This window comes from Balaenoptera physalus (genome assembly GCF_965194825.1).
Source record: "Balaenoptera physalus genome assembly, chromosome: 1".
In the NCBI taxonomy this organism is placed as follows: domain Eukaryota; kingdom Metazoa; phylum Chordata; class Mammalia; order Artiodactyla; family Balaenopteridae; genus Balaenoptera; species Balaenoptera physalus.
The window spans coordinates 88,298,478-88,321,599 of record NC_138882.1 but is presented as its reverse complement, the minus strand read 5'-3'; the positions used below and the strand labels follow the sequence as shown (position 1 = coordinate 88,321,599).

Sequence of the window (23,122 nt, the reverse complement as noted above, 5' to 3'; positions counted from 1 at the left end):
CTCAGTCCAACTCAACTGGACTTCTTTAGGGTGGAAGTCCAAAAATCTGCATTTTAAACAATCCTCCCAGATTATTCTTATGCCCAATAAAGTTTGGATAGGTTATAGTTTTTTAACTTTTTAACTATAGAAAAATTTTAAATTTTAAACATATTCAAAACTAGAAAGAATATTATACTAAACTCTCATGTATCCATCACCCAGCCTCAACGATTATGAACACATGGTCAATCTTGTTTCACCTAGACCTTGATATATTTTCCTAGGGATGGCCTCCACACCCACGCCACCCCACCAGGTTATTCTGGAGCAAATCCTAGACATCATATAATTTCATCCATGAATACTTCAGTTTCAGTCTCTAAAAAGTAAAGGACTCCTTTTAAAAATGACCACAATACCATCAATACCACACTTTAAAAACTTAACAATAATGTAGATATTATTCACATTTCCCCAACTGTCTTATAAATGTCCATACATTCCAGCTGGTTGATGTGTCTCTAAAGTGTCTTTAAACTTAGGTTCTTTCTCCCTTTTTGTTTTCTTTGTCTTTATTTATTGAGGAAACCACGTCATTTGTCCTGCAGTTTCCCAAAGTCTGGATAGAATACAATTTTAATTCCTTAGCATGGCACACAAAAATCTGGACTGCCTAGCCTCATCTATCATTCTGCACCACATACTATATATTCTGGCAATACTGAACTACCTGTATTTCCTAGAATGTACCATGCTGTTACACCTTTCTGTGCCCTTGCCATGGCTTCTCTCCTCTCCTTCTAACATCCTCTTAGCACAGAGCTCTTTGGACACAGAACTCAGCAAAGATTATTTCCTGCTCCTTCAGTTAGACATACTTACCCACCACAGTTGGCTCCATTGGTACCTAGATGCATGCGGGGTTCACTTGAGGCAAGCTTGATCAGCTCGTTCCATTCCTTCTGCCACTCATCCTCTGTGTATACCAGCCCCGACTGTGTGAAAGACAGGCAAGGAATATCAAGCAATTAGAGGCTAGGTTCAAGAGGCAATAGCCATTCCAACTCACTCGTGTTACTCCGCTCCCTATTCTCTTACCACTTGGCTAACAATTTGTACTACAAAGTCCAATCTCTTCTCCCATTTATAGTCAGGATCCATGAAAGAATGTCTATGATCACTCACGCTTCTTCCATTCTTTTCTGACCCATTGGAGTCTAGCTTCTGCATCTGCCCTCCAGCCTATGCCCCCTCCCTCACCCCCACAAACTACTTCACCTAACTGACTCTAGCAAAGACAATGACCTTCTAATTGCCAAATTCAGCAAACTCTTCAGTTCTTATCTTTCTTAGCCTTCATGTGGCATTTGATCTCCTCAAACTTTCTTTTCGTTTAGCTCACACAACACTACTTTCTCTTACCTCTCTGAACTCTACCTCAAAAATATTGATGTTGTGTCAATGATTTTAGCCTTGGTTCTTTCTAGGTTATCTTTTCTACTACTATAATCTCCTCTACTGCTATCTACATGCTCAGGATTCAAAAATCTTCTTCTCCAGCCCAGATTTCCTCTTAATTTCTATGTTCACATCCAGCTGCCTACTGAAGACTGCCACCTGCCCATGACTACCTCAAACTCTGTGCAGTCAAAACTGAACTTCTACCTCTTCAAAAACCCTCTCTTCCTTTTTTCCTACCTTTGTAAACAACATTATCACCCAAACACCCAACTAGAAACCAGGGGGTTATCTACGACTCCTCTCCTTTCACCCATCCCATACCTGGATCCTTTAGTCAACAATTATTAAGCATGAACTACTGCAATGGACCCTTAATTGGTTTTACTACTTCCAGTCATACATTCTTATGATCCATTTTCTACAATGCTACTAGAAAGATTTTTCTAAAATTAAAATCTGATGATGTTTGCTTCCTGCCACAAATTCTTTTAAGACCTGTCATTACCTATTAGATACAGTTCAAACTCCTTAAGCATAGCATACACACTCCGCTTCCTGGCTCCCAACCCACTTCTCTAATACCATTTAATTAGTCATAGTTCCTTGAATACACCGTGTTGTTTTATACTTCTGAGCTTTTGTCTAGGTTGTTCCTTCTGCCTGGAGCAGCCCACTCCATATCCACCTCGTGAATAATTTCTCAACTGTCAGGAAAGAACTCAAGTATCACTCCTCTATGAAGCCCTTCCTAAATCTCCCTGGTACATCAACCACTCACTCCTTCCTTTGTGCCCTCCCTCCTCAACTGCTATGTAGACTTCTATCTTAGAAGTCATAACCTGTTACTTTGTTGCAATTATGTATTTACATGTCCATCTCCTACTACTACTCCTAAGAGGCAGGACCATGTTTTATGCAATATGCCTAGTACCTACTATGTGATCAGTAATCAGTAAATACATGCTCAGTAAAACTATTAATTTTTATTAAAGGAGCGGAAGGCGTAGTACAAACAATCTTAAAATACCATATTGGCTTTAGGATGTATATGATGATTTGGAAGAAAGTCTGTATTATTAATTATATTTGGCCTATATAAGTGTTAAAATGAGTTTATACTTTAAACACACATTGACATAGTAGAAAGGATCACACTGGAAACATGAGAGGTATCAGAACAAATATAACAGGAATTAAAGAGCTATTGTGACCACATTTTACTTTAACAATAAAAAAAAAAGACAACGCTATTTTCAATGTGTAAAGTTCTATCACAGATTTTTTCAACTAAAAATACAGAAGAACAATGCACAGGTTATATACGGGGTGCTCTGGTCACTCTGATAAATGGTCCCTGATACACATTCATGAGGATCTGCCTCCCTCTTGCTCTCACCTATTTTTGTTTGCTGTTTTCATACACACAGCCACTAGGTGGTGTGCCCTCCTAGGCTGAAAATGTTCTTACTGTGTTTTACCACCATTTTCAACAACAAAACAAGGAGGCCTGGGAAATCAAAACCAATTTAGTTTGTTTGGTGTTTGGTACTGGCTAAAAGTAGCTCCCCAGTCCGTCACCCCCTTCCCCACCCCACTGTAATGCTATGAATGGTCTGAGCTAAAACAATTATCTCGTTTCCATATGGAACTTTCAACGTGCTGAGAAAAGGAGTAAAAAGATCGCTCCTTCAGTATCTACTATCCTCCAGGCATGTATTTCCATTTGAGGACTTTGAGAGGGAATAGATGGCTGACCAAGAATAGAACTTAGGTATTTCTGGGTCTCCTGGCTAAATACCATCATAATCTAACCCCACCTTTAAAATAGTAACTATAACAGCTTAATATAGCTGGAATTGGGCCTACCTATCCTCTGACTGTGGCTATCATGTCTACTTTACTAGCTGGCATGATCTGGTTTGGTCTTTTCCTGTCTCTGAAGTGGTCAAATCTAAGGTTCAGATATAGCCTGAATTCAACAATGAGGAAGGCAAACTCTAGTCTGGCTCTAGCTCAGGCAAAAAAAGCTCTCCACATAGTCCAGCTCAGCTCACCAGACTGCCAGGGGGTTTGGTGGCAATAAAGAATGCTGTTTACTTGGCCTTGCCCCTGTGCATTTCCTTCCCTCAGGAATCTTCTGGGGCAGACTGGCTGATCAAAGACCGGATTCTGATCTTAATATCATCCTAATTTTAAGGTTGAGTTCTTTATTTTTGAGAAGGAAACATAACACATTCTACTTCCATATTTTAAATCTTGAGAACATAAAATTCTAATAACTGAAACAAACAAAAATCTGTTAGTTCTATATTATGGCCAGTTATGATAGAGCAATAAAAAGAGAGGGAAAGGAAGCTGGAAATTAAGTTTCTGAAGAGATATTCCCATATCAATGCCAGAAACACCCAGCTTTATATACATGGCAAAAATAAAAAAGATATACACGAAGAGCAGGAGATAAACATAGAAGACAGAGAACCAGGGCAAAAGGAAATAGGAAGACTCATTATCTTTATGTAACTGTATAACGTCATTATTAAAGGGAAGGGAATCGGCAAACTTTTTTCTGTAAAGGGCCAGACAGGAAATATTTTAGGCTTTGCGGTGGGGCAATGTGCAGCTTCTATATTCTGCTGCTGTAGCACAAACACATGTAAATGAATTGAGTTGGGGAGGCTGTGTTCCAATAAAAAATTTTTTTTAACAAAAACAGTTGGTGGGATTTGACCCACAGGCCATATTTTGCCCAGCCCGTAATAGGGATGGAAAGTACAAACAGTCCAGTGTTGCTTTTTTTCTTTTTTTTTTTTTTTGGCTGCGTCGTGGTGGTGGGGATTGAACCTGGGCCATGGCAGTGAAACCGCCAGAGTCCTAACCACTGGACCACCAGGGAACTTCCCAGTGTTGCTTTCTTATACGAAAGCAGCCTCAACATTTACTAAACCCCTGAGAAGTACCAATTAAACTCAACTCAACATCTGCTGAACTTCTAAGAAGTACCATTCAAACTCATGCTTTTACAATTTTTTAACAAATAAACTTAACATATGAAAAACAAACAGTATATATGGCCAAAACTATTTTTATGCATTTACATTTCTATAATGGTTGAAAACATAAGTCCTTAAAAATTGGTCTAGCCTTATTATAAGCAAAAAAACCAAAACAACACAAAAATCCTATGAGCATGTCATATTTCATTTTGCAAAAGACTGCCACTAAAGGCTTATTGAGTGCCTATTGGATAGAAAAGCACAACGTTAGGTACCTCCTCTACAAATCTCCACTTCCCCACACCAGTTCTCATAACTCTATCAGAAGGCATGTACCCTATGGTGGTATCTGAATTTTCAACCATTTCCAGGATTACAAGAGGAGTAACACTGACCTAAGCACCTAAGTAGGAGACATCTCCTACTGGTAGGCACTGAGCGTTTCCACTAGGTAACTCTGGGAAACAAGGTGCTCCTGCCCAAGCTCCCTCACCTCTTTATTCTGCTGAGTTTGCTGCCACCTCCAGCGCCGTTTTAATGCTTCCTTCTCCGCTCCCTTCTCCATTAGTGCATACAAAGCTTTCCGTAGCATCAAGTCCCGATCATGGAAACCCCACATCCCTATGGCAAGAACACATGATGGTTAAGACATCCTACCTTGACTCAACTCCACTTATTAATTATGATACACAGACCCTGGCATGAAGGAAATCAGGCTGAAGCCCAGGTTCAAAGAAACCCCTGCTGTGACTTGGGGGAAAGGTAATCAAGAAAGAAAAGATGTTCCTATTCTGGAGGTTCAGAAACTTTGAGAACCTGAAAGTGGGGGATATACCACATCCTACAAACTCCTGACAAGAAGCCTTTACTCGTGATACCAAGTCTAACAAATTAAAATACAGAGTGGGAATTCCCTGGCCATCTAGTGGTTAGGACTCCTCGCTCTCACTGCCAAGGGCCTGGGTTCGATCCCTGGTCGGGGAACTAAAATCCCATAAGCCTCGTGGTGCGGCCAATTAAAAACAAATATTTTTTAATAAATAAAGTAAAACACAGAGTAGCAGCAGATAAGATGGGTCTGGCACATAGCAATCAGCATCAAAGCTTGAGGGGTGGTTGGAAAATGGGGACTTTTTTTAAAAGCTAAGGCAAATAATATATTGAATTATAAATAGGCATAACAATTTAAAGAAAACAAGTCAATAATTATGTAATATTTTTGTATGGTGACAGATGGTAACTACACTTAACATGGTGATCATTTTGAAATGTATAGAAATATTGAATCGCCATGTTGTATGCCAGGGTATAACAGTGTTGTAGGTCAATTATACTTCAAAAACAAACAAACTCATAGAAAAAGAGATCAGATTTGTGGTTACCAAAGGCAGGAGGAATTGGATGAAGGTAGTTAAAAGGTACAAAGTTCCATTTACAAGACTATTGAGTACTAGGGGTGCAATGTACAACATGATAAATATAATTACACTGCTGTACGTTATGTATGAAAGATGTTAAGAGAGTAAATCCTAAAAGTTCTCATCTCAAGGAAAAAAGAATTTTTTCTATCTCTTTAATTTTGTATCCATGAGATGATGAATGTCCACTAAACTTATTGTAGTCATCTCATAATGCATGCAAGTCAAATCACTATGCTGTATAAAACTTATACAGTGCCGTATGTCAATTATATCAATAAAACTGGAAGAAAAAAAAGAAAGAAAAAGAAAAATACATTATTCTAGATTAGACATACATTAAAAAATAATAATAAGTTTCACAGGGGACTGATGAAAACGTATCTTTTTTATATACCAAAAGAATAAATACTTAGTGGAATTATATGCATACACATACAGTATACTGCTTGCTTACTGCTGCGCATTACTTCTGGGGGCCAGTTCTCAGAGTGGCCTATGTACTCCATACGATTTCTCAACAAGACTGAAAAACCGGGGCAGGGCTCTCTTCCATCTCCTCCTGCACCAGTGAGCGCGCACGCACACGCACACACACAGCCTTGCTCTGAGCCATCACTTCTGTCTGAGATCAAGAATGGTTGGATCAAGTCCTTCACATGAGATTTAACTACTGCTTCCTTTCTATGAGGGAATGAAGGACCATTTTCAAGACTCACCAAGAGAGGCTGCGTGCAGGAGGCAGTTTCCATCTCCAGTAGTTGCCAAAGGAAGGAGCCTCTGACAGGTGGGGTCCACACTCACCCACCAGTTCAAACGCCCTACAGAAACAGGAGGAAAAGGAGAGGAGCAGATGATGCATGAAGTTCTCCCTACTTCCCTATTTCTAAAACAGACTCCAAATGTGCCTCCTCTAGGAAGCCTATCCAAAATCAAACCATCACTCTATTACTCTGTGTATCTTCTTCACTTATATCTGGTTCATCAGAATCTGGTGAGCACAATTGGTTAGATCAGTGGTTCTTAAGTAGGGACAATTTCATCCCCAAAGGGACATCTGGCAACGTCTGGAAATATGTTTGGTTGTCACAGGTGGTGGAGGGATGCTACTGTCATCTAGTGGGTAGAGGCCAGGAAGTCTGCTAAACACAATATAATGCACAAGGCAGCTCACATAAGAAAGAATCATCTGGTCTCAGGTGTCAGCAGTGCTAAGATTGAATAACCCTGGGTTGGATGATGAGGCCTAGGTCATAGGTCGAAATCTGTGTTGGCTACTTGGTCTGGCTCTGATTTCTTCACTCTGGTCAGGAGACCAGCAGACACTGTAGCAATAAAGGTCAGCACAAATCCATCATCAGTAAAAGAAAAACAACCTAACACGTATATTCAAAGTGTCATGCAAGTATCATCTGCATATATGACAGTAAGCATGTCACCATGTATGTGGTATGACTTTAAAGACATGAGCAATAAGACAAAGTACTTAAAATACCCAAGAAAATGAGTCTCAATTCTGTAGTCATCCTACAATTGCTGATCCATTACTTATATAAGGAAAATATTTTATGAATGATGCTTAAAAGTTTTCTTGAATTACTGGACGTCTACTGAGAGAAAAACTGGCCTATAATCACAGCAGTCAGATAAACTGCTTACTACTTAAAAAATTGTAAATAGATGCACACGATTAGTATAGAAGGGCACAAAATGAAAAACAAGACTTTCCTTTCTGTGCCCCCACCTCCCACCCCCCGTCCTTCTTCCATGGGAGGTTTTTAATAACTGACTAGCTTTCCCAGAAATCCCAGCTGCCTCACCCATCATACCAACAAATTTTAAATATAATTTAAGACAAACATAATTGTAAAGGTAAATAAATCTTTTGGGAAAGGTTCGTATAAATAAATGTGACTTAGTTTAATCATCACTGTGCATCATCTACAGCTTTGGTTCTTTCTGTCTACAAGGTGTTCCAGAGCCAATTATAATTCATTTGTATTTTTTTCATGTACTGATTTTTAGGTATTGATTTGTAGGCCTTTCACATGTGTATCTGGTTTTCCTTCAATCAAACAGGAAATTTCCAGAGGAAAGTGTCTTATTTGTGTCCTTTCTTTAACTTGAAGAAGCACCTACCTCAGTACATGTCTCTCTGACTGACTGCCGAGTTTGACTGCAATCAGTCAGATCGCAGGCTTAGACTGGAAGCTGCTTGTCAAGCCCAGCCCCTCCGCGTGGCTGCCTAGAGGTGGAGAGCAGAGGGAAGAGCATGGGAAAGGAAGTGCTCACTGACCTGCCTGCTCCAAGGCAACCAGCATGGACTGCTCAATGAGGTCTCTCTCTATGAAGCTGCGAAAGTCTTCATTGTACACAGTGAGATCTGGAAGCTGGAAGGCACAGATGGGCATTTCCAGGGGGTGCTCACTGCTCCCCCCACCCCCACCATTGGAGGAGACATGGGACCGGGCCAGGGAAACAATGCTGGAGCTGGCGTGGGAGATGCCCCTAGACAGGCGTTTTTCTGCAATGAGAAATGGAGTCACCTTAGAACAAACACAACCCACTCAGAGAACTTTCCACTCATGAGGTGATGGTTACCTCTTGACAAGGTTTCCAGTCAGGGAAAAACTGTAAGTCTAACTGGCTACCAAATTTCATGACCCTCTTTCTCATGCCAAATACAGTTGGAGAAACATAGAAAGTGGCATTTTCACAGGTACTCACATTAGCACCAAATATACATTCCTCTTCCTACCCTTTTGCCTGAACTTCTCTCCACGACACTGTCTTGTTCCACTTCCATTTCCCAACATAATAGGGACCCTTCATTTGGCAACTTAGTCATTGTTTGGTGGGAGGAAAAGGGAATAAGGGAAATGGAGTTTCATTTGGCTAGACTGAGTGAAATCATCTCTCATAATTTTCAGGGCCTTGGAGAATGTAGAAAAGGATTTCCGTTATAGAAAATTAATGACAAATCTTACACATTCAGGAAGTTTCTTATCTACCATCAATAACATTTATTTACATTATTTACTATAACTTTTCTTGATACTCATATTTATCAGAAATTTATAGGTAGTCAATTCTTACTTAACATACTACAGAGGAAGGCGGTAATGTAGATAGTGCCCCAAATTATTTCATTTGTTTTGAATACATGGCACTTATAATTCTCTAGCAAATATTCCATTGTGATCATAATTTGCTCAGTATAGGATTAAAATTCATTTGCATGGCTTGAGTTATATATAATGACTATCAGAAAGAGCTACAAATTATATTGGGTATAGGTCTTAACCCAATATTTGCCAGGGATGATGCACAAAGTAAGTAGTTAGTCTAAAGTTATTTTATAGTGTTATTTTTTAAACTCTTTTTAAAGGTATTTTAAAAGTACCACATGCCCATGGTAAAAAATCAAACTACTACCATAAGGTTTGAAGTGTTACAAAGAAATGTCCCTCTCATTCAAAATTCCTGATCCCTTCCCCAGAGGTGACGTTTTGTATCCTTCTAGAATTTTTTTGCCGTGCCGTGTGGCGTGGTATGCGGAATCTTAATTCCCCCACCAGCGATTGAACCCATGCCTCCCTACAGTGGAAGTACGCAGTCCTAACCACTGGACCACCAGGGAATTCCTAGAATTTTTTATGCACATAGAAGCACAAATAACTGTTATAATAATTTTTAAAAACATAAACAGGAACATGCTATATATACTGTTCTGCATCTTACCTTTCTCAATAGATTTTAGAGATTTTTCCAAAATAGCACATCAATTTCTACTTAATTCTTTCTAATGGCTGCCAAGTATTCCATAATATGGATTACAATTTATTTAACCACTCCTCTACTAATGGATAATTAAAAGTTGTTTTCAAGCTTTAACTTTCAAGCTTTACACTACATGTCTTTGTGTCTATTTATGAATTAGGTATGTATGTATTTATTTAAAAGTATACACACCATACACAGACACACACACACACAACACATATATGATAAATTCCTAGAAACAAAATTGCTGAGATAGAGTATACATGCATTTAAAAATTTTGACAGATACTAATAAATATGAACAAAATGTCCTCCAAAGGGGTAGATGATAGTGATCCTTTGAATTCTATCTTTATGTGTACCTTATCTCAACAATTAGATCGTTATTCTTCTTCCTCTGTCTCCTTGAAGAAGGCATTTATACAGGATGGCTCTCAAGATGCAGAAAGTGAGGGGTTCCAGCATCTGGACAGACTGAGGTCACCTCTGAACATCTGGCTGGGGAGGTGGGGGAGGAATGGAATCATCTCCAAAGCATCACTAAATTCTCTGACTGCTCAGCAGCTGCCTCCCTTTCTTTCTGCTCCGCATACAGAAACAGCCCTCAGCACCCCAATACCTTGAACGATGTCATCCTGCCGCTGTAGGGTGGGTCGGGGAGGGCGAGTAGACTCTCTATCAGAAAACCCTTTCTCAGGGGTCCTGGAGCCACCACTCCCCCCACTAAACGGTGGGGGCAGGTTCCCAGCATGGACCTGACGTAGCTGTTCAAAATCACTGAGGGCGGCGCTCACATCCCAGTTCTTTCCTGTCAGGACACAAAGCAAAAAGTGAATTGGGCGCTGAGAGTATAGAAAAATTGAGGAAAGATACAGAACCATCATTCTAAGCATCTTATCAAAACCAGCGAGCATATACTCATGCGCACTTCAGTCATTCTCCTTTTCCTTCCCCTACTTTAATTTCCTTCATAACAAACACTTCAATCTGGAATACCACAACTTCTTTATTTACTTACTGTCTATTTCCTAAGAAAGCCCCGTGTGCATACAGAATTTGTCTCTCTGAACTGAAAGGGCCCTTGGAGACCTAGTAACCTCATTTTACAGATAAAGGAAATGAAGCCTAAAGAAGTAGAGTTACTTGCCCAAAGTCACGGCTACTTCACACCAGGGCCTCAGTTGGACTCAAGCCCAGGTCTCCTAATTCTGAGATCCAGAGAGTTCTGAGCCTAGATGTGCTCTGGGGCGTCCTAAACCACCTGAAACTGTATACAAAGTTATAGGTATGTGCATTTTTCTAAAGAAAGAGCTTATAGCTGCCATCAGGTTATCAAAGGGAATTGTTAATTCCCCTCAAATTTAAGAATCACTACTCTGCTGAAGAAAACACCTGAAGGATAGATTTGTCACAGCAGATTTTTCAGTTGCTTTCTCTAGTTAAATTAGTCAATAAATAACATACTGCATAATTGTTCACACTTCTTTTTGTTCTATTCCATTTGTCACCACCTTAATTCAATTCCTACATCACCTAGTGTCCCACCTCCAATCTACTCTAAAGGATCCCATGAGATTAATCTTTCTACAGCACAATTCTGATCATTTCAGTTCCATAATCAAATTTTTAGTGGCTTACCACTGCCTACAGAATAAAGTTTAGGCTCCTTTGTCTGACGTTCAAGGCTTTCTATGACCTAGCCTACTTTTCTAACCTTTCCTCTGTGCTTCAACTTCCCTGGCTATGAAAGTGGAGGTGATACCACATAGGATTGTTAAGAAGATTAAATTAACTGAAAGCACTTAAAACAGTGTTTGGCACACAGAAAGCATTATATATGTATTTACTGCCATTGCTGTTATGCTTCTTGTTATAATTCTCCAGTTAAGCTGTATTAATCATCCATGCCAGATGAATTGACTTCTGAGCCATTAGATTCACCACTTGCTCCAACTCCCTTTGCTCACTCTGCACTCTGCATCAGTCATACTGGCCTCTTTGCTGTTCCCAGAAACGTGCTAAGACTGCTCCCACCTACAGCCTTTCCACCAACTATTCCCACTGCCTAGAAGGCTCTTTCTCCAATATATCTATACAGACAATTCCTCATCTCCTTCAGATATTTGCTCAAATGTCACACTCTTAATAAGGCCTACCCTGACTACCCAACTAAAAATCACAAACTACCTCATCATTCCCCTTACCATTTTCCACAGCACCTAACACCTTATACTATGTACTTTACAATTTACTTGGTTATCATGTTTATTGTTTATTGACTATCTCTCAGGCTAGAATGTAAGGGCAGAGATTTTTGTTTGTTTTGTTTCGTTCAAGCATCTAGAACCTAGTACATAATAGGTACTCAATAAATATTTGTTAAAGAATGGAGGACTTTTGTTCTGAACCAATGAATGAATAAATAATTTGTCTTGAGCACTGGATAGTTATCTCCAACTGTCTGCTAAAGTCCTTAAAATCAGGTCCTCCTAACAGTCAACAGTCTAAAACTGAATGTCCATCAACTTCCCTCCTAAAGCTTGCTTCTTCTCCTTCTTCTATATTCCCTAAATCAGTAAAGGCATCACAACCCCTCCAGGCCAGAAACTACAGTCAATTCAGCTCTTCACCATTCCCCAGACCCCACTCCTCCTATTCCCTCACTATCTACTCAATTCTCAAGGTTGTTTGTACCCTTGAAACATTTCTCAAATCTATTCTTTCTTGTCCATTTTTATTGTCACTACCCCAATTCAGGTCCTCATATTTTCACCTGGTATTTTGGGAGGGGGCTCCCTAGTCTCTCTACTCTTAGTCCCTCCACTCTATAATTTGTTCTTTACACTACAACCAGAGTTAACTTTCAAAGGAAAAAGCAAGAGACAGAAAGACAGAGACAGAAAATGAGGATCAGGTCCTTTGGTTCCCTTTCTAAATTATACCTTAAATCTACCCACTTCTGTTACCACTGTAGTCCAAGTCACTATCACCTCTCACCTGAACTATGGCAACATTCTTAACTGATTTTACCACTTCATCTCTGGCCACCTTCAAATCGGTTCCATATCTTTTATCAGTACACTGTTCAGAAACTCAAACCCAATCATTTCACTCCCCTGATTAAAATCCTTCACCAGCTTCCCACCGAACATACACTGAAATGCACAACCCTTACCATGGCCTACAAAGGACCCCCATATTCTGCTTCCTGCTTATCTAACCAGCTTCCTACCACTCTTTCTTGTACTACTCTTCCTACCTCGCTCACTGTCAGTGCCAAACTCTCTCCCACCTCAGGGTCCTTGTATAAGCTACTTTTTTTACATAAACACTCTGTGCTACATCCCTTTGTCTTGCTACTCCTGTGCATCCTTCTGTTTTCAGTTCACATGTCACCTCTTCAGAAAAAGCCTTTCTGCACTCTATATCCAAATTAGGTTTCTGTCTTAAACTTCCACAGCACCCTCAACTTTTCTTTCATAGTATGAGGGTGTGTGCACATGGGTGTGTGTGAGAGAAAGGGAGACGACATGCAAGCGTTAACTAGTAACACACTTGTTAAAAGTCAGACTCTGAAACCAGATTGCCTAGGTTCAAATCCTACTTAACTTCTTGGACCTCAGTTTTTAAGCTGTAATACTGGGATAATAAAACCTATTTTGCAGAATGGTTGTGAGAATAAAGTAATATATTTCAAGTGCCTCACACATATTGAATACATAGAAGTGTTCAACACATGTTACAAGAGGAGGAGAAGGCATTTGAGCTGAATCCGGAAGGAGGAGGAGAATTTCAAGAGAATAATGGAGGAAAGGACACTGCAGACTTAGGAGACAACTTAATATGATCAGGGAAAGGAAACAGGTCAGGCCTGGCTGGAGCACAGGAACTGTGGGAGAAGGTAGTAGGAGATGAAACTGAAAATACAAGTTAAGAGCAAAGCCATACTGAATTAGCAAACTAGAATTTAAACCCTGATCTTCTGTTTCCAAACCAATACTATTCTCACAGGTGGCTGAGTAAATGTCATACTGCCACACCTTACTAAGGGCTAACAACCTAGAAAATTACCTATGTGTGCTAAGAACTTGCTCCTTTCCCCACAGGCTCACCTATTTGCGTCATTATATATTTTCACCAAAAAGCATCTGTTAACTATGACTCCAAACAAAGAATCCTACTGACATGATGCCAAGCCTAAAGGACCTTAAAATCTAGACCATTCACACTTACGTATACATACAGATATAAGTAAACAAAAGCAGCTAAATGAAAACATTAAATTAATCCACTCTATATAGAATGACCCATACAAGTTAGGGAAGGAAAGACAAAAAACATGAATGATCCCAAATATGAAAATCTAATCATTTATACATAAAAAGGAAGTCTTACAGATGTAAAACTATGGTTTTAGTGGACTAATATCAAATTTCACTTGCATTACCTGAGCTTAAATTGACAGTGGAGAAAGCTACCCAAAAATTCAAGGTGAAAAGGGAATTTTGCATTTTAAAATTATGGTGGGTCATACACAAAGTAGATTATTAGAAGTAACTTAAATGTAAGGCCTACCATACACAAAGTGTCTTTCTGATCACGTTAAATGTTCCAAATCATCCTAACAATAAATATCACATCTTATTTTCTCTCTTCTCATTCTCCCCCAAAGACTCCTTACCTTCCAGGAGATCTCGGGCCAACCCTGGCTCTGCTCCTGTGGAACGGACAAAATCTGACAGGACAGCATCCATGTCCAGGGTCATGTGATCATTAAGCACTTTCCGGCAGCTGATGTAGGGAGGACATAGATCAAAATTCAGGCCTCCACCTGAGGAGGAAATAAACACATAAGGCCCAAATTACACTGGAACGGGATGATCATAGCCCAATTTCAGCAGCTTCCTAACCAAATGGGGAAACTAACTATCCTAGCTCATTCATTTCAGTAGAATTTATTATGAAGAGTAACATTTAGTTTCCTAATTTCTCATTAACATTAGTTTTTTTTCCTTTCATTATTTAAGTTTCAGGTGTCTAGCATTACAGTTCAACATCTATAAACACTACAGTGATCACCATCACAAGTCTAGTTACCATCCATTACACACAGTTCACCCATTTCACCTATATTAATTTCTTAACTGCTACATTAACCACAAAACCATAATACCACTCCAAATAATGCTCTTCTTTACCTTTCTAGAGTATTACATTTCTACCCATCAGTTTGCTTATACAAACTAATGGAAGGAAGCAGCAGACTACCACCCTGAAGAATTCCCCACCTGCATTATTCTCTTACATAGCGCCTGTTTATTTCCTTCTTGGCACTTGAAATACCCTGAAATTATTTTAGTTGGTTGCTGTCTAGCCTCCTCCTCCAACATAAAAGTTTCTTGAAAGTACAGAGCTTGTGTGTTTTGTCCACTAATGTATCCCCAGCATGTATCCCTTGGCACAGTGCTTGGCACACAGCTCTCAGCAAATATTTTACTGAATGAATTAATACTATACACTGAATAACTTCAGAGTTGACTAGTATTCTGATGCTAGCTGAGGAAATGGGAGGAGCAAACTGATATCTAAACTCACTCAAAATAGGGACTTCCCTGGCGGTCCAATGGTTAGGACGCTGCGCTTCCACTGCAGGGGGCATGGGTTCGATGCCTGGTCGGGGAACTAAGATCCTACAAGCCAAGCAGCGCGGCCAAAAAAATTAAAAAACATAAGACCACTCAAAATAAAACAATCTGCGATTATGCAAAGCAGAGTGGAGATCCCAAAGGTTCATAACAAAGGTCAATCTTTGTCCACTAACTTCATGAACCCAGGAAACATGCCTTTCTCCACTCAGGACAAATGACCACCAAGTAAGTTCACCTGAAAAAGATCGCTTCTTTCAGATTTGACTTTGGCAGAAACTATGTCCCTGACCTGTCGGCCTGGCACCAATCCACATTCCTCTGAAGTTAGCAGTCCCAGCGGAGGGAGCAATAACCGAGTGAAGAACAACTTTTCACCAAAATCTGCCATTTCAGACAGGTTTACAGTTCTCTGTAAAAGAGGACTTGCTGGTACAGTCACCAGGCACATACCTGCCCCACCACACCCACCAGTCCCCTGCTTTGGCGGAATGCCAGAAGTAGAGTTCTCAAAGGCAACAGGGTGGCTCAGGTGACTGTCTCTTCAGAAGCATCTCCTTCTAAACAACCTAAACTCTAAGGGTGATTCTCAGGTACTTTTTCATCACACCTCCCCTGACCCCAAGACACAGCTTCTTTAGTGGTGTGATCAGATCCTAATTATCTAAATTCCTTAGAAATAGTAAGGCAAATAGACAGCAGTGATTTGTGGGTTATAAAACCAGCAGGCCACTAACTTAATAACTTCATGTAGAATTTTTTTTTTTGGAGAGAGATGGCAAAATAGAAAGTTCCTTCTTGTACTGTTCCATGAGTACAAGAGGTCCAGGAGCAGAGGGACATGTTTAATTCCTATTTGTAGCCGCAACATCTAGCACAGCATCTACATTACTGTCGACAGTCAAGAAATGCCTGATGAATAAATGATTAAATGACTAACTGAACCTCCACATCAGCCACCACCAAACCAATCAATTTGAGGCTTAACTCAGAAGATCAGAAATGTGAGGGTGGGACTTCCCTGGTGGCGCCGTGGTTAAGAATCCGCCTGCCAATGCAGGGAACACGGGTTCGATCCCTGGTCTGGGAAGATGCCACATGCCGCAGAGCAACTAAGCCTGTGCGCCACAACTACTGAGCCTGCACTCTAGAGCCCGCAAGCCACAACTACTGAGCCTGCAAGCTGCAACTACTGAAGCATGCGCACCTAAAGCCCGTGCTCCACAACAAGAGAAGCCACCGCGTGAGAAGCCTCGCGCACCACAACGAGGAGTAGCCCCCGCTCACCGCAACTAGACAGAGGCCGCACCCAGCAATGAAGACCCAATGCAGCCAAAAATAAATAAGTAAATAAAAACAAAAATAAAATTTAAAAAAAAACATAAAAAGAAGAGAAATTCAAGGGTACTTCATCTTTCACATCACCCCACTATTTCTAATGGTCTGTCCCAGTCCCAATCCATCTCTCAAAGTTTTACAAACTCTCCTTTCTAGAGACATCAACATACTGTCACTTCCACCACCCTCATATCAGAAGAGTTCTACCTACACTTATATATTTAGCTGGGTGACTTTGGTCAAATTACTTACAGGGTGTCAGTTGCTTCTCGTGTATCCTAGACTTGGATTCGATGACTTCTAAGATCCTCCCCAGGTTTAAAAAATGAACTTCTTTAGTTCACTATAGCCTCAAACTATGATCCTTACATTCTCTTTTGGTCTGCATATTATCAATGTCTAATTTACTTCCATTTTAATATCACAACTGTCAGAGAAGACTACCATTACATAAAGAACTTTTGGCCTAAGACACCTCAAATTCAAAATGTTGTTATTAAACAACTTAGTTCCTCAGATAAAATACTTAAGAATTAAATTCCTTCAAAATTCACAGATGAATGAGTGGTTTCCCTTTCCTCTAATACAGACAAGAATTCCTTCTTCAAGCCCATTTTAGTCACTGTCTTAGGTCACAGGGCATGGTAGCAGCCCAAATAACTTAAACACATGAATAATCCAAAACCAAGAGCACAGCTACAAAATGAATTTCAACCTTCTCTCTTAAAAAAACATGCAAAGGAACTTGGTAAAGCCACTCTAATAACTTACTGAAAGGATGTGGGAAATATACAGTAAGTACACAAATAACAATCAACAAAAAGGTACTCAGCAGAAGAGAGGAGTTGATTAAGCCACAGGCTTATAGGCAATTTCCCAGCCAGCCAGAGGCTTTTGAGTGAGAGAAGCCAATGAAAACCATCAATGTCATGGCATCGTAGACCTCATATGCCAACATAGTAGGATATTCTTTTAAAAAAATATTTTTTAAAAATAATTTCCAAAAAATAAAAAAGAATTAATTCTGAGTAAGTCATCTGCAAAATAAATAAATAAATAATTTCAAGGTCCAACATTATCTATAATGACTTGCTCAAAAATTCGAAGCACTAAACCAAACTTCTGGGCAGCCCATTCTTATATTTGATGTCTCCAGGTGCATGCCATGGACTCCACCCTAACCCCACCCAACAGGTGAGGACTGCAGCTTTTGTTACATCACTACCAACACCTGGCTTGAGCTTCTTAAATTCCAAATGGGAATATCCAAGGCAATGACTAAGACTCACAGTCCTTGACTCTCAGCACACAGGAAGGAAAAAAAAGAAAACAAAACACTGGCTTTCAAACTTTCAAATGAAACAGAAGAGGTACTCAAATATTTTTTGATTGAATGGTGTTTAGACAAATCTAAATTGGAGTCAAAATCCTCCAATCTTCCAATTGGTGGGACTTTAGGGATTATTTAAACCAATGTCTGCCCCAATGCAAGAATCCTTCTATTACATCTCTGACAGATAAATCATCCAGTCTCCACATGAATACAAGCTCTGATGGAGACTCATTTCTTTGCCACAATGTCCATTTTATTGTTGGACAGCTCTAATTGTTAGAAAATGCTTTTTTAAACTAAATCACCAGCCCCCCTCTCTCTAACTCTCACATAATGGTCCTTGATCTCTTCTCTAGAACAATAAAATCTACTCCCAGGAATGATGGAATTTTCATGGAAAAGGAATAGATATAGCATTTCTTTCCATAAAAATTTGTTGTAGGTCAACACTGCAATGTTATCATAAGCCAGCCAGTGCCTTTTTCTTTTCTATTACAAAATTCTTCCTTATATCAATACTTGCTTTTACCTGTATTCATTCATAAATGTTTATGCTGACCCTACAGTACAAACTCAACAAGTGGAATAAATGAAGTCATGTACCTTGTTTAAAATTCAATTCTGCTGCTATCTTTGCCTCTAATCCCTACTTCCACACTTCCATGCCCTCTTGAAGTGATGACAGCAATCAAGAATAAAAACTAGGGCTTCCCTGGTGGCGCAGTGGTTGAGAATCTGCCTGCCAATGCAGGGGACACGGGTTCGAGCCCTGGTCTGGGAAGATCCCACATGCCGCGGAGCAACTAGGCCTGTGAGCCACAACTACTGAGCCTGCGCGTCAGGAGCCTGTGCTCCGCAACAAGAGAGGCCACAATAGTGAGAGGCCCGCGCACCGCGATGAAGAGTGGCCCCCGCTTGCCACAACTAGAGAAAGCCCTCGCACAGAAACGAAGACCCACACAGCCAAAAATAATAATAAATAAATAAATTTTTTTAAAAAAGAATAAAAACTAACAAGTTAATATTAAGTAAGCACTTTCAAAAACACTATCTTATTCATTAACAACAAAACCCCTAGAGCAGGCTTATTATTCCCAGTGTACAAGTAGAGAAAGGTATAAGGTTTGAAAAGTCAGGTGGGTTACCCAAAGTCTGAACCCAGATATTTTGAACACATGCTCTCTCTACTGTACCATGCTGCTTCCCTAGGGACTAAGTCATTACTGATTCCCAGAACTGCACTGATTCTTATCCATTCAATTCTTTCACCATAGGAAAGGGCTGTGCCTATCTCTCAGTGTTTATTAATGACTTAGACACCTGCCTTATATTTTCCTCAGTTCAAATCCTACCACCTTCCTGAGCAATTTCAACACCCACCTGCATAATCCATCCAACATTTCTGCCTTAGAGTTTCATAATCTCATCAAATGCAAAGACCTCCATCTCCACTTCAACAACTCAGTCCTGGACCCTGCCATGCCCTGAAACCATTCCACCTCTAAATCTTCAACTCCCAACATCTTACTCTGGCTACAACCTCATCTCCCTCCAGCTTTTCCTTACTACTGAACCTGCTATCTCACCTCAAGACATCCTCACCTCAGACTAAGACATCCAATTCCTTAACCACCTTATTCATTGACTCAACAAAAATTCATGGAGTGCCTACTCTGTGTCAGGCACTACGGTCAGGACTAGGAACACAACCATGAACTAGACATAATCTCTATCCTCACAAAGCTTCCAGTATGGAGGAAAAAAAACACAAAATTTCACAATTACAATCATAATAGGGAAAAATATTGGGGGGAGGGGTGTTATAGCCTATAGGGAGTCAGGAAAAGCTTTCCCAAGAAAGTGACATTACACCTAAGAACTGACGAACGAGTAGGCATTGGAGACAAACTGAGAAAGAAAGAATGCTCTTAGCAGAGGAAACACATATCAATGTTCTGTGGCAAGGAGGAACACAGAAGTGAAAATGGTGCAAAATGAGGATAAAGAAAGGGCCTAGTGGACCCTAATGAAGATTGAGATTTTATCCTAAAAGTAATGAGAAGGCTTTGAAGGGTTGTAGGCAGGGATAGGACATGATCAGATTTATATCATTAAAAGATCACCTTGGTTGCAGTGGGAAGAATAGTTTGTAGGGAACACAAGTGGATTTAGGGAGACTTGTTTAGAAAACTACTGGAAAAGAGATGATGGTGAGCTAGACTAGGATGAGAGCAGAGAAGACTGAGAAAAACAGATAGATTCCACTTTGCTCCTTCTTACCTACCTGAACATAAACACAATGAGTGATGACTTTATTTTCCTGTAAAAACTTATCCTTATCCTTCCATTTCATTGGCCCAACCTGGATGGACCCCACATTCAACTTCTCTGCTACTAAATAGGGCTACTGCACAAGACAAGATCACATTATACTACAGAGCAACGTGACTACAGATATATGGTGTTCCATCTCATTCCTTTCAATGAAACACTGCAGTCTTTTGCTTGACTTCGCTACCTAACCAGTCTTCTCAGCTACTACCCGACACCTTTGCCATTCTCCCTGAGCCTCCCACCAAAACCTTATTACCTCCCTTACTCCTGGTAGATGACCTTCCCTCTGACTTCACAGAAAAAATCATGAAACGAAGCAAGAGAAGTTCCTTCAGGTTTCCTCCTCTGCCCTACCTGCTGGCTGCTATTCTCTTCTTCCCCGCAAAACTCCTTAAATTAGCCTACAGTCACTGATGCTACTTTCTCACCTTATGGTCAGTCCTCGACCTACTAAAATGGGCTTCTGTAGAAAGACAATGGCACCACTGTCTTATAGATAAGATCATCACCATCCTCCTTACTGCTTATCTAAAGTATCTCTTTGTAGGGACTTCCCTGGTGGTGCAGTGGTGCTCAAGCCCTGGTCCAGGAAGATCCCACATGCCGTGGAGCAACTAAGCCCACGTGCCACAACTACTGAGCCTGCGCTCTAGAGCCCATGAGCCACAACTACTGAGCCTGCGCTCTAGAGCCCACAAGCCACAACTACTGAGCCCGCGTGCTGCAATTACTGAAGCCCATGCGCCTAGAGCCCATGCGCCTAGAGCCCATGCTCCACAAGAGAAGCCACACAATGAGAAGCCCACACACCGCAACGAAGAGTAGCCCCCGCTCAATGCAACTAGAGAAAGGCCGTGCGCAGCAACGAAGACCCAACGCAGCCAAAAATTAATTAATTAATTAATTATTAAAAATGCATTCGCAGTCCCCAACTCTTTCCAACTCACCCAGGAATCCCACAGGTACTTCAAGCTCAGCATATAAAAACATGAGCCCATTCTCTATCTCTGTCCCCCACCCTTACAAGCTATTCTTCTTCTGGTATTGCCTGTTCTAGCAAGTGGTACCATCATCCCTCCTATCACTCAGGTCACAAGCCTGGGAACTACCCTGGATTTCTCTGTGCTTTATCCTCGCTCACAAATAGTCCTTTACTAAGGTTTACTAATTTTAACCTTAAAAAATTCTCAAATCCATCCAACACCTTCAGACGTTCATAACCTGGACCCCAGTAAGTAGCTTCCTAATTTCTCCCTCTTCCTCTCTCCAGCCACTTTTCACAGTGGTTGCTTGTAGAGGCTGATCAATCTAAAATACAAATATGATAGTATTATATCCCACTGCTCTGAATTCTTTATTGGATCCTCAGTGACTAAAGCTTAATATCCAAATTCCTATACATGACAAACGAGGCCCTTCATGATCTGGCTCTACCTAACCCTCCAGCCTTATCTACCTCCCATCATTCCCCTCCTTGTACTGGTAGTTCCCCAAGCATATACTACGTGCTTCACATTTCAGTTCCTTTGTGAATGTTGTTCCCTCTGCCTGGAATGACTCCTGGCCTAGCAGGTGAATTCTTATTTCTTCTTTAAGGCTAACTTAAGTACTACCTCATCTGCAAAACCTTCCCTGGCTTCTCAAGTTAAAGTGCCTGCTTCCTCCTTGGTGTTACATCTTGTACTCTACCTCTATCATATTCTTTATCACACTGCACAGTATTTGTGTTTATTTACATGTCTGTCTCCCCACTAAACCATGAGCAATTTGAGGGCAGGAATCTTGTCTTGTTCATCCTGTATTCCTAGCATCCAAGCACCTGGTAGGTACTCAATTTTTGTTCAGATAAACTGAATTCTACTTGTACAATTTCCCACTACACACACACACACACACACACACACACACAACAGTATTGTCGATAATCAGATAATGTGTTGTAAACAGGCAAGTCATCTCAAAGTGTTTACAGTGTTGTAAACGCTGCTCATCTCAAATACATTTGCTTAAGATTGTAATATGATCTTATTTGCAACAGATTTCTCTCCCTAAACGTTTAGCTCAGATTAATATTAAAACCAGTCTGCATGATCTGAGTGCCCAACTACTTAGTAACAGAGAAAAGTGACTTAAAATTAAATGCCGACTGTAGATAATACAGCTATGTTAAAATGCATGAGAAACTACTGACCCTACATTCTCTCATCTACAACATCCCCCAAAGTGTCCACATTCTCACACTATACCCACTCTCCTGGTCCCACTGATGCATTACAGCTGTGTCTGAGTACTCTCCAACTCCTCCCCAAACTCACTGGAAAACCACAACATTCAAGACTGTCAAGAATTTTCAAAGGTCAGCAACTCCTCCACGTCTATGATGTCAGTCCCAAGGAATCCAGACAGGGAGAAAGAGAAGGGACAGAAACCCTTAGACTTTCACACAGTTCTTGACTAGGTGGGCGGGAGAGATGAAAGACTGTCTTGGCAGATTGTTTTTAGTTAATATACATCCTTCCAAGTGAAAGAAACAGAATATAACCTTCTTAGAAAAAAAAGAATTGACCGAGTTCCATACTAAAGAGACCTATGTATCACTAAATGTTATAACCCAGAGATAATAAGATGGGTCTAAATGGAAGAAAAGAAGGAAAAGGAAGTAATATGTGTTAAAGTTTTAGACACTGTTTTCATTTAAACTTCCAAACAACTCTTAGAGGTTTGTCTGTATTAACTCCATATTATAGATGGAGATGCTAAAGCTCACAAAGGTTAGATAATCTACCCAAGGTTATACAGTTTGAAAAAGTGGTAGAACCAGAATCTTTACGAGTC

General features: G+C 40.3%; 1 protein-coding gene across 3 annotated transcripts in view; it reads right to left on the bottom strand.

Moving 5' to 3' along the window:
- Positions 1-23,122, bottom strand: part of OTUD7B (OTU deubiquitinase 7B) — a 52,763-nt gene that overhangs the window by 6,667 nt on the left and 22,974 nt on the right. For all 3 annotated transcript variants that reach the window (XM_082474311.1, XM_082474310.1, XM_082474309.1), the window contains 6 exons: positions 14,319-14,468; positions 10,257-10,445; positions 8,151-8,378; positions 6,574-6,675; positions 4,930-5,057; positions 865-977 (listed from right to left, as the gene is read on the bottom strand). In XM_082474311.1, the coding sequence (XP_082330437.1) occupies positions 865-977; positions 4,930-5,057; positions 6,574-6,675; positions 8,151-8,378; positions 10,257-10,445; positions 14,319-14,403 (845 nt within the window). In that variant the 5' untranslated portion in view covers positions 14,404-14,468. The remainder of the gene's footprint in view (positions 1-864; positions 978-4,929; positions 5,058-6,573; positions 6,676-8,150; positions 8,379-10,256; positions 10,446-14,318; positions 14,469-23,122) is intronic.